The 18,238-nt window shown below is 34.0% G+C and overlaps 1 protein-coding gene across 14 annotated transcripts in view; it reads right to left on the bottom strand.

Annotated features, from left to right (window-relative positions):
- The window catches only part of RYR3 (ryanodine receptor 3), a 300,041-nt gene that overhangs the window by 116,752 nt on the left and 165,051 nt on the right, over positions 1–18,238 (bottom strand). For all 14 annotated transcript variants that reach the window (XM_072428468.1, XM_072428475.1, XM_072428469.1 and 11 more), the window contains 9 exons: positions 17,873–17,951; positions 15,580–15,669; positions 7,367–7,513; positions 6,130–6,192; positions 4,933–5,008; positions 3,388–3,511; positions 2,877–2,992; positions 2,196–2,263; positions 1,160–1,281 (listed from right to left, as the gene is read on the bottom strand). In XM_072428468.1, the coding sequence (XP_072284569.1) occupies positions 1,160–1,281; positions 2,196–2,263; positions 2,877–2,992; positions 3,388–3,511; positions 4,933–5,008; positions 6,130–6,192; positions 7,367–7,513; positions 15,580–15,669; positions 17,873–17,951 (885 nt within the window). The remainder of the gene's footprint in view (positions 1–1,159; positions 1,282–2,195; positions 2,264–2,876; positions 2,993–3,387; positions 3,512–4,932; positions 5,009–6,129; positions 6,193–7,366; positions 7,514–15,579; positions 15,670–17,872; positions 17,952–18,238) is intronic.

Genomic DNA, 18,238 nt, shown 5'->3' with positions numbered 1-18,238 from the left:
GCGGAGTCACTTCAGTCCTGTCACTTCCTCTTCATGAAGAGGACGCACGGAGGAACCACACACGGAGTCACCCACCGCACCACGCGATTCTGGTAAGTAATCGGTGGGTGGCTTATTTGCGGGGGGGGGGCTTCTTATTTTTCATTTTTACCTAAAAAGGGGGGGCTGTCTTATTTGATGGCCCTGCCTTATCATCGGGGAAACACGGTATATCAATCGATATGTAGATTAAGTCGCAGAGCCAACTTTAAGACCAATCTCATTCATCATTTTTTGGTAGAGGCTAAACACTTTCTAACCAAACAATGAGCACATCCATAGGAACCCCAGAATGAGATTTTGCCTCAAGTTTGCCCTGATATATGTGAATATGTGAAACTAACAATCTCTGCTTTTGGAGGCATTACCAATAAGCACTGGCTTCAAGTGTATTGAACAAAGGTGTTTTTATTTGATTTCTATAATATTTTTCAGGAATCACATGTGACACCTTCTAGGTGATTAAACTTTTCTGATATAAAAATGATCATCAAGAGCATGATCAAGAAAAGCTCCATTCTAAGATGTGGAGCTCAGTATGGGGGCACTGACAGTGATCTCAACTTTGGCATTAAATATTGATCTTCTCTAGATCTTAGGTCATCATACACTGAATTCAGTCAGTTCAACAATTAGATTTTTATTGATTTAAATTGTCATATCTACTCAACTTTAGAGACTACTAATTACATGCAGATCAAACTTTCATACTGGACAACTACAAATAAAACTGTATTATGCAATATTTAATAGTCAAATTGAAGCACAAACTTGACTAATCAGTTAAACAAAGAGAGACCAATAAAAAAGAATTTGGGTGTCTTAATAAACCATTATCAATTAACACTGAATAACAATGAAGAGCACAGAAAAGCAAGGCACCAAGCAAGACATAAAACAGGATCAAACAAAAAACAGTTAAATAAAATTACAACATGACTGTAAAAAACACATTACAAATGATTATGAGTTGTATTACAAAGGTGAAATGAAAAATAAATAATAAATTGCCTTTGTTAGGTTTCCCAAATAATCAATGTACTATGCACCTTAATAAAGATTTAGGAAGATTTTATCCATCACTACTATAATTTACTCAAAGTTACTAAAATGTTTTTACCTTGCCACCATTTCTTTCTCTTTGTTTGATGCATAGCCGCTACTGCTAAGAGTTTTAATTGGAGAAGAAAGGAAATACAGGCAGTGATTCTTAAAGTATTGGTCAACAAGTGGCAAAAGTACCTATAAAAGGAAAATAAGAAGGTATTTAATCATTTTATTTTCATAAATATATGCAAAGGATAAACACTGTTTAGTCTATGTCAAAACAGTTCATTTCCTATTGTGCTGCCAAACTTTAAAAAGCTGTAAATTTGAGATTCTTGTTATCGAATGATTAACAATAAAAGGATTACAGGATATGAATAATGAACAGCATTATATTCAGAACTGGACTTCCCTGCTCGCTGCTTGCTCCAGAATTTATTGAATGTCTAGGCACCATAAAGATTATTTTTTGCTTTTGTTTGTGATTAACCCAAAGTGATAATTTTATACAGTAACTGACACTACGCTGCCTGATAATATGTTGAGACAAACATCTGTCCTAATTGCATTTATTAAAATAATGTACCTGTTCCAACTTGCATACAAATTCAACCTAATAACAAACCTACAGTCCCTATTTGGTATGTAACCCGGGGGCTACCTGTATAAGTGACCTGGATTGAGACACTTTTCTTCCCTACTTTTCTCTTCTCGCTGTTCAGTTTCAGTTCTTCACTGGGGTTCTCCTTACTCTTGGCTATTCTACAGTCTTTTAAGGACCCTGATCACCCTTGAGACTTTTAAAATACTTGAAGCAAGAATTCCAAAAGTTTTTGTCATATTTTACTTGGAATTTAGAATTGGCTCATGTATCAAAATAGGAAAAATGATTTACCACCTTTCAAGATTCTAAAATATATCCTTTGTAGCATATGCACTACACCATTGATATGTTTTTTAAATTTTTTTATTTAAGATTAAAAAAAACATTGAAACAGAAAATAAATATTACAATGTTACAATGTGTACAGTGTTACAATTTATAGCATGTTCAACTGAAAGTAATGTCAAAAATGTAATATACCATTACATCATATCATACAGCTTACTTTGGCAAAAAACTTGATTTCTTGCTCATGTGGTGACTTCTCACTTTTACCACTCCCAACAACTGCCTCTGTTGAGAGATAATTGAACATTATCATAATATAATGCAAATCAACAGATAAATAAAACACAGAATGCCTTCCTTCACTAGGAAAACTTTCATGACCATTAGTACAACTTATTCTTTTACAGAAACACTAAACTGTAATGGTCAGTTTGCCTTCATATAACTTAGAAGCAAAGTATGACATATCAGGATCATACAAAAGAAATAAGCATTTTGTATGTATTTTACCAACACACATAACCTTATTAAACCTCCAGAAGATTTTTACATTTTGTCTTTTCTGTCTAGCATTCCCACTCTGCTCCCTGTCTGTTGTATTCTTTCTGCTAAGTTGAAACCAAATATAATTAGGCATGATAAAATTAATGCAACTTCTGTGAACCCTGTAAACCCTGTAGTCGAGAACCAAGCACAAGAGAGATATATAAGGGTAAAGATTAATTGGGCTACCTTCACTGTCCCATACCAGAAGACTACATATCATCACCTAATATCCACTGAAAGAACAGAAAACAAACAGATATAATCCCAACAAAAAATATAGTATAGAGTATGTATACAAAAACAAGCCTTAGAAATCCATTCAACCTGGTTAATATTTTTCACATGAACTTACCTAAATGAGCAATAAATTCCTGAGCCGAATCAACATAATGCAAAACTTTCTTCAGAAATTTAAAGGCGAATCTCTTCTCCATGGAAGAGGCATCTAACTCCATATCCTTTAATCCTCTAAAATAAATATAAGTAATTATTATTATTTAGAGGTGACCTGTGAAGAAATTAGCAAGTTTTGCTCCTTTCTCTGTATGTGTAAATAAATATCAATAAAGGGGCTGATTTAGTAAAGTTCAGGATACAGCGATTCAGCAAACCTAAAATGGATCTGGTCCAGGATTGAAAAAATAGTAAATTACTTTTAAGAAATCCATTCCTGGTTTGCTTGATCACCCAGCCTCACTGTGAAAAGTGTGTCCTTTCCTGCTATGGAGAACTTTAATAAAAACAGACCCAAAGAGAGAGGGAGAGATAGAGAGAAGGATGAGAGACAGATTAAACATTTTCTTTCTACAAGTTAGATACATAAGGAATCACTGTAACATTTAAAAACTGTAGGGTCTATATACCTGGATATAGCATATCCATTCACTTGGAGGAATTTAAAAAGTTCCTGTGCTTTTTCACGATCCCTAGCCTTTTCTTTTGCTGTTAAGGTATCATAGGGCACCAACAGTGGGTGGCTCCCTCCACCTGCAGGAAAAAAAAAGAAGAGTTTTACAACTGTTTTACAATTATTGTAATTTTAATACAAAATAGGAAAGTTAACAGGATAAGAAACACACAATAAATACAAAAAGCGATTAAATGTAATCAAAGATTTTGACCTTATGGGAAAAGCTGTGATGACCAGTAAGGCAATATATACCAAATTAATGGATACTTTCTCTAGTTGTGAATTCACTGAGGTGGAAAATGATGCAACTTGTCAGGTAAAAAACTATACATTTTTTGGGGAATTAGCAGTCCTATAAGACCTGGATTCTCATTTAGTCATTTGTGATCGAAATTAGCTTTTTTATATCCGCGCTCATTTTAAGCACTCATTGAGTAATGAATTTTAACTAGTGAGAATAATAGGTCTATTAAGTAGGCAGACATGAATATATGGTCCCTAAAGTGTATGTAAATCCCTATGATAACTTCATTTGTTTGCTACATTTAGGCCTGTTAAATATACCAATTAAAGCATTTTATCATGTCTTATGGCATACCTGTATATCTAACATATTTAGAGATTCATACTCGAGATTATTTTTTTAACACTCCACCTTCATGCTGTGTGTTTCTTTATACGTTACATTTATTTTCGAGAATAATCAATAAATTAATGACTACTAATAATGATCAAATTACAAAATGTCATAGTCAATAAAGACTTATTACATACAAATCAAATTGCTTACAAAAATGCTAAAACTTAATGGTGTAATGATGGCAGCAAACCACAGAAACAGCAATAGCATAATAAATAAAAGAATGTTTAGTGTTTAATGACACAACATGCAGTAATCAGTAGTAAAGCATATGAGCATATGGATAAAGAATGATACTTCCATGGTAACAGGCCTACCTGCCCTTTTCTACCTAGTCTTACTGTCCCTGACCTGCCCCTTTCTTTTCTTTTTTTTTTTTTTGTTTTAAATTCCTTTAATCGAGGGGCTTAGCTTCACACGTGGGCATTACCTCAGCTTTCTGTATTGAGAAAACTTTGTGCATCACCAGCCATAATCTACATACAAAGCATAGAGAAGTTGAGATGAGGTATCGAGTGGTTTATTTTAGGTCATAATTAAGGTTTGTAACTAAAAATAGAAAGGTTAATTATATTATTTCATTTTCATATTGATGGTGGGAGGGAGGAACCAGAAAGGAACCTCAACTTTAAAGGGAGAAAATATGTGCATGTATTGCAAAAATGGAACACTGTTTTTCATTTTTGGCTGACATACACTTATTATCGAGAGAAAATTTAAGCATAGCATTTTCCAACACAAAAACCCATATTCCAACACAAAAAGAAAAATGTGGACTACAAATTTTACTCTTAGGACTGATGTGACATAGTTGGCACAAATGCAAAGAGATTTCTTTAAAAGTACTGTTTCTCTTACCTTTAGTCTCCAATTCTATCTTCTTCTTTTTTGCCCATATATTGTGGTAGTTTTCTGCCATTACTTCCACCATTCCCTGTACAAAGTCACAATCAGAACATGAACATTCCCAATACAAACCATTTACATGGATCTTTACCAGATAAAACACACATCACAGACTGTGTCAATCTGGAAAGTTTTGATACTCTGTTAAACTAGTTAGCAGTTTTATATAGAAGGCATGCTAGGCCCGTGTTTTCCATATGAAATGTAAATTGTTTGTGTAAATTTGTTAGACTGGTTTCATTTTTGTTTGTATTCTTAACTATTTTCTGGATGTTCATATGGTATTCTAGCAGAAGGCAAAGGGCTCTATTTATAAAACAGGGAATCAGGCATTCCCTCAAGTCGATGTGTTTTTTGAAGTTGACACAAACACAAAAAGTTAAAATTTTCTTTGTTATAAGAACCAAATTTGAAAAATTCATAATGCATATTCCAGACCCAGAAATTTAACCTGGTATCTTTAATATATTTTCTACAACACAGTATTTCCTGTATGTAGGTGTGCCCAGGCAATCCTGTACCTACATGGCACTATATGTGCAGTGTGAGATCTAGGGCACTGCTGGTTTCTAGATATTTGGAGTGAGGTTTGGTGATGTTGCTACTTTGTTAATCATTCTTCTCTTTGCTAGAGGCTCAGACATTAGAAGGTAAAACACTATGGGCTCTATTTATAAAACAAGGAATCATACATTCTCTCAAACTTTCTCTTGTGGGAATCTTCCAGGTCTATGTGTGTCAATGGCAGTAACTGATTCTCACCAGGGAATGTTTAAGCGTATGTCAGATATCTTTTTTTATAAATAGAGCAAGATGACATTCTCCTTCTGCTTGCCTTTTTGGCACATCTTCCAGAGTTCCATTCCTCTAGTAAATCAGACATGAAAGTAGGTAACTATTTTTATATTACAAACACAGTATTTCTATTCTTACATTTTTTAAATAAAAAGACAAATATCTGGAGGCATAACAGTCATTACAAAGTATAAACAAATCCATTTTTTATAAGTGATATTACTAAAAGTGCCTTATTAGGTCAAAATCAAATTTGTTGCATAAAATAAAGCTGAAGAGTGAAAGAAAGTCAATTTTTTCTGGACAATTTATTGTTAATAATATATATAAATATACAGATAACAAAATGCATACCTGGAGCTCCCTAGAAAGGACAACATTACTTAAATCAATTGCAGCAGGAGTATAGCCATTGCCCTGCAAAACAAACCACATAAGCCCTATGTAAAGTCCATTAAAAATCATTACATCTACATTGCATTCTTTCAGCCTAAATCTTCTAGTCTTCTGTACCACTAGAAATACCTTTGATTTGGTCACAACGTACTTCTACTTGCTGAGTTAAGCTCGGAGTCAAGTGAAAAGTGTACTATGTACTTTAATTTATTTAAGAATGTACACAGCTGCTGGAGAAAATATTAAAAAGCTGCTCATAAACAGTATGGTTGATTTCCAGTTGTTGCCAAGATATGGTTGGATATGGTTTAAACCAGACTGAAAACATCTGTCTTGGGCCACGAGTGAAAACATGTTTATTATCAAGTTGGAAAAAAATAGCTACTCATCTGTTGTGCCATGTTACCAGTTTGATGAAGAAATTTCTGAATGTTAGATTTACACAGGACAGCAAAGTGCATCAGTAGACAAGAATAGATGTATAATAGGAGCCATAGACCTCAGGAAATACAGACATAATCCTATTTGAAAAAAACTTTTGTCTTGCTTCATGCATACATGTCCACTTCAAAGGTCAGAACTCTAGTGGTGATCAGAAAATACCTTCATGTTCATTCAATTTATTCTGTAGAATAGTCAAACTAAGGGTGCTTAGTAGAAAAAGAATGAGTCTTTATAATTATTTGCTTCTAAAATGCAAACAGAATACAGCAAGTACAACACAAAAAAAAGATGTCTGAGTTTATTCATCCACTAATGAACAGACAAAATGGTAGTATGAAGACTGTCATTTAAGGCTCATAAGGCTCCAAAAGCCTAAATTACTGTGTATTTGGGTACTTCAAAATATCAATGTATTCATTGTTGGTATTTCAATTTTTAGACAACGTCTGAAAATTTAAAAACAAAATATAATAATCTGCATTGATGTGATCTTCTTGCAGCTTGCAGACGCCACTTGCAAAAGCTGTTACTAAGGAGTCCCAATCTTTCTGTCCTGTAATAATCCTCAAAGATGGACAGTCACTTACAAGATAATATATGTAGCTAGAAGGTGACTCATGACATGTGTCTCTACTTATAGCTAAAATAAAACTGACCTTTCAAAAAAAAAAAAAAAGTCCAATATAGTTTTCTGCTTAAAGTAAAATAGCCAGTAATTTGTTAATTCATGCAAATAATGTTGATCTGTTACCTGGCTAGTCTGGGATATGCTGCGCATCTTTTCATTTTCTCGATGCAGTGCCAGAGCTTCTCCTTCTTTAGTTCTTTCCACACTCCATCCCATTGCTAGCATAGTTTTTACAGATTCCCTTACAGGCCAACGATAAATTTCTTTTTCCTGGCAAGAGACAGAAATAATTTATCACCAGGACACTGGAACAGTCAGATAGCACTCCATGTTCCATGAATTTATAAATATTCACAAAATACTACAAATATGCTTTTGGGGTCATAACTATACAAAGTCATGGTGTACTGGGATTTGATTGCTGAAGTGAAAAATAAAGCATCAACAGGAGAATTTGTGAACATTGCAAGTCATGGCTTATATTTCAAACCACACAGTATTATAAATTCAACCAAGTTAGATAAATGATAGGCAAACTAGAGGTCACGTGTTCATGTCTGCATACAATTTATACAAACCGATGAAAAAGAATACAAAAAAAGCTTTAGTTGTCCTATTATATCCCTGCAACTAAACAACATGGAATTTTTTTTTAAGTACAGTTTTACCTAAATTATCACTATTAATAATAATTATTATAGTACACATTTCAGAGACATTGGCATATGTAGCTAAAACTAAAGTTCTATGCGTAGCTTATGAAAGAAACTGCTTACAATCTGTATGTAAGTCACATAGCCCACAGTACTCCAAGGTTGTGAAAATGGATTGTGTGTTTATCAGTTGTTGCAGAAGTCAGTTTTATAAATGTTTCAAACTGGCAGGTTGTGCCAAGATAAAACGGGTCTGGGATATGGTTGCATCCCTTGCTTGCATACAGTGTGTAGTCTTGAATTGTGAACTATTCCCTGTCCACACCAGCCTAACTAAGCTTACTGCTCTACAGGCTTATTTATCTGGGTTTCTTGATTCACACCTCTCAAACTAATCTCATGCATTCCACAATATGCTGTGGTTCACATATTCCCCTATTAATATTTGAATAATCTGAATTTTCCTTTCTTGTAACCTTGTGTGGCTAGAGCCTTAAACAAAGAATAGAACAAATAGCAGTATATAGTCATACATTTTAAAATGATCAGACAATGCAGTAGACAAAGTTTTGAGAATAGGCCCCCTTGCCAGGCAGACAAAGTATAGATAAGTCATAACAATAATGGTATCTTCTTTGCATATTTTGGTCTATTAAAGTGAATTTGATAGATTTATGAAGGATTATAATGCCTGTCATATTTTACTGCTGCATTGGGAACTATTAGATATGTTTTCTACTAACTCTCTATGGCCTCCTTACTGAAGGAGATTAGGCTGTTCATTTACTAAGGTGAATTATACCTTGGCAAGGTAAAATGAACTTTACTTGGTGAATGTGTTGATAATTTACTCTACAAAGAATACCCAATTGCTTGAAAAGAAATTTATCAAAAATAATAATAATTTTTGCTATTCATAATATTGGATGGCTAAAGTCAGCAGAGCTTCATCTCATTTACTAAGCTAAGTGATAAATATCCCTTTCAATGGTATAATTCACTTTTCAATGCGAACAGTCTATATTTCTTTTAGACAATTTAACTAGAAAGAAAATGACGGAAACTCTCCAAAAACAACCCGGAGAGAAGTACTTTTAGAAAATGCTACAAATTGTGTTGGCCTTTTTTGTGGGTTTCTCTGTTGAAGATTTGCCCCAATTTCCAATTCAGTAAAACATTGTTGACCGTACAGAAATAGTGAAAAAAAAATCATTCTAATGGAGCTTTGGATAGCAGTAAAACCTGACAGGAGTTGGTTCTTACCCTTTACAACTCTATCAAAAACTAAAAATAATGTTTTGACTACAGATACACTTTAAATAATAATATATATTTATATAATTGAAAGTGTTTTCCTGTCAGGATTTCAGAGCTGTTCTTTGCCCTGTGCACATTTCCTTCCAATTAGTCCCTGTGTTCTGGAGGTAATGAGAAGGGGAGGCATTCAGTACTTTAGCTAAAGAAAGCTGTGCAGGACTTTGTGTTGTCAGTCCACAATAGAAAGTTAAAAGTGGTGTGCATGTCTGGAAGATCAATAAGTATTGTTCTGTAACTTGCAAGATTTTTAAAGGGATAAAATGTGGGATTACATGCCTTGACATTCACTATAACACACACAAATAAAAGTTTCTCATGAGCTTACATAACTAGTTAGCCCGTGTGATGTTTCTGCAATTTTCTCTCCTTTCTATTCAACTGAAATCCTTCAATTTATATAACTTTCCAGGTGCTTAAAGCACCTGAAACAAGCTCACACAATCCACCCATCTGACAAAAGCTACAGATTTAAATTAAAAGCCTTTTCTCCATGTAAGTGACTTATTTCTACTGGCAAAACTGTACTAATTTATATACTGCTTATTTATTCACTATTCCTTTCTGTGTTAAAGATTTTCACAGGGTTAGGTAATCAGATGTAGAGAAAAGCAGAGGTATTTTTTTAAACCCTCAGAAGAAAGCGTATACTCACATTCTACATTCCTTATAAATCTTCTCTTTTCTCTAGTCCAAAGAATATAAAACTTTTAATCCAGATTAGGTTATATTTCTAGTGTGTTTTGTATCGTGTTTAACTACTATCAAGGCACTAGAGACAATCAATCAGAATCGGTAAAACACACAAGATTGATAAACGGCACATAGATGTACCAGTCAGTGATCAATTTGAAGCCTAAACAAATAATAGGATAGAATAAATATTATCTCGCAACTACCTAATTTCAGAATTTTACCAAATGTATTGTGGTAGAAAAAGTCCAACATGTGTGAAACCTTCTATTTATTAAGTGTAACCAAAACGTGGCCCCATCCATATTTATGGTTTCAATAATTTTCTATTAAACTTTTACAAGAGAAAAAAAATTTACAATCCAGTAATATTAAACAATCATTCTTTAAAGCAGTGCATGAGAAATATACAAACAGTAAGAAACAGCAATAAACAGTCAGCCAAGGCTAACGGCCAGGCTTTTCATAATTAAGGCCAACCCTGCGGGGGGGTTAAGAAGGTCAGGTCTTATGACCCTTGAATGATGCTACCCAAACAGTAGAGTACCCCAGGAAAGGATGTGTTATAACGCCAGGTACGCGTGGTCCCACCCTACTGGCATATAATACTCTATCTATGGCGCCCACACAAGCTGGAATCGGTTCATGGATTTGGTGAGTATAGCACGTGGACCCATCTATAAGTCTGATCAATAATTTTGTGCTAAATACATTACTAAATACATTCCTAACATAAGCATCATCGTTAATAGTCTTTATTTTTGCTTTTTCACAACAGAAGAAACCAAATAACCTGACATTCTTACATTTTTTTAACTTTACTCACTCATGATCCCAATTAAAAATTAAATCAACCATAGTCAGTGTTTTTCATGTTATTTCTATTGCTGCATCCATCTATGAACTGTATCCCTTTAAATTGAATGAGCCTGTTCAATGTGGATTGACTTGTTATATATTTTAACTGGGATTTTATTTCAGTTGTAGTTTATTAAATACCAGCACAACATATATTAGATCAGTTTTTTCAACCTTGTTAACATGGGGGAAACCGTGAAATAACTTTCAGGTCTTTAGGCAACCCCTGCTACAATTACTATTTGCAAGCAAACGTTGTGATCCTGGACCAGATCCATTCCAGGTTTGCTGGATCACCCAGTTTTACTGATAAACGTTTAACCTCTCTAGCCTTGGAGAGCTTTCATAAATCAGGCCTATTATGTGTATATATTACAATGTATGCTTATAGGCTCAAACAATTTTGTGTGAAATCTGGGATTCATAATCATGATTGTTTAATGTTGTGGCTATGGTCAAGTTTCAAATTTAGTTTTACCAAATACAAAATGGACAACACAACACGGTCTGTATAGTGCTTTTGAGCATGTGAAATCCTTAACAGGTCATTCTTATTTTTCTGTATTCTGAGACATAAGAGGTTAGAGTCTGCCTGCTTTGATATTACATGGTGGATGGTGTGAAAGATTAACATGACATTTTTTTTATTATTATTGTAAGTACATTGGAAGTTTATTTTATTGCTTTTTATAACTAAATGTTGGATATCATGTTGATTGTTTATCTGTTTGTATAAGCTGAGGGGTAGCACTTCAATTACTTCCAGATGTAAAAGAACACATATTTTGTTATAAAAGTGGTTTGGACTGTCCAAATGTAGATGAATGCTGGACATAACAAACGCAGACCATTACATTCTAAAGTAGCCAAACATTTGTGTAGATTAAAGTCCATGTAGAACCATGTAGAGTCCTTTAAAAAACACAAATACAAATTAAATAATAAATCATTAAAATATAAGATATTTGGCATCATTTTTTAAATTATTTTTTACAACTTAGAAAAGGGGAGTCCGAATGATGAAGCTTTGCCAGATAATATATGTTCTATTATGCTTTGACTGGACGTTTTACTCCCTCTGTTAACTTGTCTTTTTTGGCACTTGCCTTTTCTAGAAATACTGTACTGCCCTTTGCAGAGCAGATAATAATCCCGGTACAGGTAAATGTATCCAAAGGGCATTTGGGAAGAGTGATGCTGTCTATACTTATTCAAACAAAAGCAGGCTAGATCCTCTTTAAAGTGGAACTAATCATTATCCATCCTAGCCTCCATTTTTAAATGCAGCTATCATGGTGCTGTACACTTGATCAGCTAGGACATCAGCCATTTGAAAGGCATCAAAGAATGGTTAAGAGCTGACACACATGTATTGCCAACTGTGACCATTATCATTGTATATATGGTGGAAGACAACAGTGGTATGATTCCATCCTTGAGGTTTGACAAAACATTTGATTGCCCATAACAGTGTTTCTCAACCTGGGTTTCGCTGAAACCTAGGTTTCCACTAGAGGTTGCTAAGGGTTGCTCAAATAATGACTAATTTGTGCCTCTCAGGTCAGTTTCAGTGACACCAATTATCTTTTTGGCTATATCAAAGGGGATTATATTTTTCCCACTGGCCAGCAATGAAAGAGGAATTCTTCCCACTGGCCACAACACTAATATATTGTAAACTGTGAATATAATATTTAAAGAAGGGGTTCCCTCAAGACCTGAAAGTTATTTCAAGGGATCCCTGATGTTAAAAATGTTGAGAAAGGTTGCCATTTCATTAGATTTTAGGATGCATATGTTTTGGGTCTACTGACATCGCACAAGGCAATTATAACATTTACCCCAAACATGCACAATAAAGGCTTTAACAAGGAAGGTTACACAGAGAAGTTATAACAAAGGACACTCTTTAAGAATGAACTTTGTCAATGCTTCTGTTTGGCTTGGATTTTCAGCCCACAAAATGAATTAAACCTCCGCTGTACACTACAGAGACTACAGATCTTCAGATGTGGATCTTTCATTAGCAAAGGATAATATTTACCATGTGGTACTTATTTTTGATATACAAAACTAATACTACTTTTAAAAAATGTTTAAGAAATATTCATGACTAGGTAATACTGGTCAAAATAATGTCATAAAAATATTCCTAATGGAGGCCATTTAAAAAGATCTAATAAAGCGTAAAAAAACACACACACGAAAAGCTTCCAGTGCTATAAATGGGATTGGCAAAGTTGTTTAAAAAGAAAATCGTTTTTATATTTTTTTTATTTTAAAAAATACAATTATTTTGCATACTGTTATCATTCAACTTCAGGCTAAGAATGTATTACATGGTTGAATTATGGGTACTGCAAAATGTGTAATTATGATTAGCCATTCTTGTAATACACCTAAATCTGGTCGTCTAATAGTTCACTCTTCTACTTTCTAGTTAACTTTGAAACCCTAATGTTTTTTTTTACCATCAAAGCATTTCAATCTTTAAAGAGTAACAATATTTATTACCCACATTTACAGTGGATATAAAAAGTGTACACACCCCTGTTATGCCAGGTTTTTGTGATGTAAAAAATTAGACTACAATAAATAATTTCAAATTCCTTTAATGTGAGCTAAAACCTGTACAATTCAATTGAGAAAAACAAACAAATCTGTTTGTTGGGGGGGAATATAAGTAATAAAAAACATACAACAAGCTGGTTGCATAAATATGCAGACCCCTAAACTAATACTTTGCTAAAGCATCTTTTGATTTATTCACATGATGGAAATAAAAAGAAAGAAAAAACTTACAAAATGTCATTTAGCCACAGCATTTAGTGGCTAATAAACTGAAAATCTACATATTTATTTCCTGTAGTTTTAGAGGAATTGAAGGATAAAGCTTCCTAAAAGCAATGGTTGAACTTGTGGTGTTGAGCATATTTGCACATTATAGCAAAGCCCTGAGCACTGGCAGGGGATTTACATCTTCCTAAAATAGGCAATTACATAACCCTACTCTTGGTTGACACAATCCCCTCAAAGTTGCAAGCCATTGCACTACAATTTGGGGAATATAAAGGAGATTGTCATTGTATTGTGTGAGGGAAGCTTAAAGTGGATGCTCTGTACACACAGATCACAAGGCTTTACAGCAATCTACAATATTATCACAAATCATTAAACATGGTGTTACATGGCTGCTTTGCTTTTGAAATGTTGCACCTATACAAAAACAATTTAGTTGTAAAGTCATATTTTGGTTTTGAAAGACCAATTATGCAGCATCCTACTTATTCTGAAAGACTAGGTCAAAGATTATTCTACTATAGGACAATATGCAAGTAAAGGTGATTACAACCTCTAAAATGGAAAGTTGGTAATTGCAGAACCTTAGTGGCTGACAACCTGATGTATTTACTAAAGTTTCTATAGAGTGAAACTGCAGATAAATTGCAAAAAGCAAAGCAAAGCAAACTCTTTGTAATATCAATAAATTAGCTTACTATTTTTAATCTTTCATCAAAAGGAAAAATAACATTTAGATACCTGAGTCATAGAGGAGAGAACATTTCTTTGCTAAAGAAAAATAGATTTTGCTAGTTTGTAGGAGCTCCTTCTATTGTAAAAGTAGCATAACACAAATAAATAATGTACTACAAACATAATGATATTGATTCCAACCTGTTCAGAAGGAATATTTCTCATGACTTTGTACCTAAAACATTTGCACAAGTGCTTTGGCTAAAATGCTGAAGGGCACAATGGATATTTTTCCTTTCCCTGTACATAAAGACCTGTCACATTGCATCGCTGTCAAACCTACAAATCAAGGTACTTTCTTTACAGAAATCTTAGCCTAAAGCTTCCTCTACCATGAAGGATCACCATGAGAAGCTAAAATGGAGTCTAACATATAACGGTTAGCAACAGCCTCTGAGCAAAAGCAATTTAAAATGCTAGTCAGTGTCAGTCTTTTCTAAACCAGCATCCAGACATTCTGAAATTACGATTCCATATGCTTCAAATCACCAAAAGTATACATAAGGCAAGCAAGCTATTGACCTTAGTATTTCACTACAAATTGCTTTTATGTAACTTTCCTATTCCAAACTGACCAGTCCAGTATCCCAAAGCAAAACATCGGGAGTTGTAAAACTGATATGCAAGAGAATGACATGCATTACTAATAAAAGAGCCTACCCTGACCATGACAATTTTACTTTCCAACACTATTTTTGATACAAAGACATTTAAAAAATAAACAAAGATTGTCACTGAAGTGCCCTATATGGCCACATCTTCCTACTGAATTAGATTTATTAGATTCTGGAACAGAGCTAAGTGGTGGGGAATATGTTAACTGGTCTGCATATGACTCTAAAGTGCCAGCAGATTTTGCACTGAACAGGGTAACCATTATATGGATAAGATTGCAAGGAAAATTAAAAAAAAGAGTGCCGCTTAATAGCTAACCTATGCCTTACTCACGCAGAGCAGACACAGCAGTGGTACCTTTGTGCTTTTGTTGCTCCATTTTATAAACACCCAGTACTGGGTTTTGAGGACCTTGTGACTCATCCCCCTCCTTCTACATGGTAGAACTAGTGCATGGTAACTGACTAATCAGACACCCTGCTTTGTCACATGGGGAAAAACATAACAATAAGAATAATTGTTTATTAAACAAACTTGATATTATTGCAAGGTTGACTTCATAGATTTAGTTCTAGTACAGAAAAACATAAAATTATAACACTGCTACCAAAACTAAGGAAGATAAAGGCAGCCACCATAGAAAGCAAAAATTGCAAACTGCATTGTTACCTTTTCTGTTAGTGTTTTATAGGGTCTCAGCAATGGATGGGTTTTTGTATTTTCATCAAGGGTAGTTCCATACTTCCATCCACTGTGCAGCTAAAGAAACACCAAATAAAATATCAAATCAATGTCCAACTAATACAAACAGAACAAGCGTTTTTCAATATTATGTTTTACCAGACCAGTTTTATAGTCTGTGGGTATTAGTAATCTATACATAAACCAAAATTCTTTAGGTAACTTAGCATACAAACTTACAATTATTTGTCTTCCTGGTCTGTAGTTTGGTTGCCCTGTGTATTTTATATTTGTGCACATGGCAGACAAATGGCAAAATCTTTCGGAAAAATGTAACTAAAGCCTGTGCTATTCTCAACTAAAGCCGAATGCTAAGTCTCAGAGGGCACCTGATGAACACAAACTGATACACAGGGGAACGTCTTTATAGTAATTTATCTATACAGAGAAAATAAATGCTGCAGGTACGTACCATTGTAAAGAACTATTTTATATAACAAAAGATCTGTTACTATTTCTGGTCTATTATTTTTATCTCTGAACTTCTCACAAGGTACATGGTCATCCAAGCCTAAAGCTTAAATGTTTAGATATTACCTATTTAAAACTCATATTGTTTTTAGGAGGTCTGATTCATCTACCTGAATATCATTTTACATTGTTCTTTATTTCATATGATGCTTAGATTTATGATTAAAATCCAACAAATGAACAAAAATTTTTTTTAACTGTACTGTTCTGATAAATATATGGACTTGCTTTGTACAGAGAAATACACAGACTAACAAACCTTATGTGATCATCATGTTACATCTGACATGATTCACAGAACCAACACATTAGGAAAATGATCCTTATTTCAAAGGAAAGTGACAATTATTTTCAACCAAGTCCAATAGGAGTGTTCAATGTAGGGTCAGAAATCTAACATATGGGTTCTTATCTGTAAGTTGTAGCTTAGTGAATTGAGTTTGTGGTGACCACATAATCACAAACCAGTAGTGACCTAAAATCCCTCAGCTAGGAATTTGTACAGCTGTATGCATTGTTCTAGCATAGGATATTGGACCTGATTTGATAAAGCTCTCTAAGACTGGAGATGATAGACTATCATGGGAGAACCATGGGAGTGATCCAGCAAACCTGAAATGGGTTTCATAAAATGATTTGCTATTATTTGGCAAATATTTTCAATCCTGGACTAGATACAATTCTGGTTTGCTGGGTCACTCAAGTTCTCCCATTATAGTCTGTCATCTCCAGTCTTGGAGAGCCCTATTACAGAAAGTAGATGAAGTCCAATACTAACTAATGACCTGTTAATATGCTCTTCAGTTGAATTATGAGAGGAACCCTATGATAATACGAGAAGAGCACATAGACGTCATAAAGATGATGTCCAGAGCAGAAATTAAGCCCAGGACTATAGAGCTGTATGGCTAACCATTAGCCACTTATTCTCCTTCTGGTGCATGCTGTGTTTAAGCATTATATAGCAAGATCTGGTTATATAGGGACATAAAGGGCCTGTTCACCTGGATGAAGCAGGAATCAATGCCTGCAAAATGCACAGCGTGAAAAAATGCATCTATTAGACACGTCACAGTGGTGCACAGTTTTAATTTACATTTCAGTGTAAACCCTATTTTGAGTATTTTGAAAGTGACAGTTTAAAAATACTAATCGAAACATTTTATTAATGAAAAAGGGAATTTTTTTGAAGTTTCCAGTCCTGCAATACAGAGACATTACTATAGAAAAAACGAAAGTTGGTTTGTTGGGTTTTATTTTTATTTTCACATGGAACCAGTTATGGTTTGCATGATTGCCCAGAGAAGATTTTTTAGTCAATGTAACACCCAAAAATAATCTTTTTTTGGACTATGTTTAAAAGGTACCCCTAAACCCCCAAACATTGAGTGACAATAAAATATCAGAACAATGATAAGTCTTACTTTATATCTAATATTTACAAACTGTTATTTGTTCACAATCATTTCAGGCTGAACAGTTGCCTGAAATGTAAAGCTGACTTTCTGTTAGCATTGCTGATTTACAGCTGTCTAAACCAACAACACTATAAATATCCTGAAGGAACAGGGCATTATGCTTAGTGTTTCATTTTGAAAAATAAATATTTACATACAAATGTGTGAATAAATATTTGCTATAAACCAAGTTTACTGGTTTTCATTTATGGAGCATTTACTTTCTTTTTGGAAGAACATTGTGTATGCTGATATATTAGATAAGCATAATATGAACATCAAGTAGTTTGTACCTTGTCATAGGCCCATTTATCATGAGAGTGCTCTGCGTATTTATTGACAATATATTCCAGCTTCTCAGGTAATGTGAGACTGTAAAACAAAAGCACACAACAAAAGGAAACTTTTGTAGGAAGCAAATGAAAAAGCTGCTTTAGCATGATTCCTATCTTTCTCTTGAATGTAACATTAACATAACATTATTACATTTCAGTATGTCTTCCATATTATCATTCAGACAGGTCCCCAAGGTGAAAGAAACCACAGACATAGATGTGTGAATTGTGATACATAGTAGAAAGGGGAATAAAATTGAGTTACCATATTATGTGCATCTGAAATTAAGATACAGGAGAAAAATGCACTCCATATAAACCACT

This window comes from Pyxicephalus adspersus, chromosome 12, assembly GCF_032062135.1.
Source record: "Pyxicephalus adspersus chromosome 12, UCB_Pads_2.0, whole genome shotgun sequence".
Lineage (NCBI taxonomy): Eukaryota > Metazoa > Chordata > Amphibia > Anura > Pyxicephalidae > Pyxicephalus > Pyxicephalus adspersus.
This window is presented reverse-complemented; position numbering and strand designations above follow the sequence as displayed.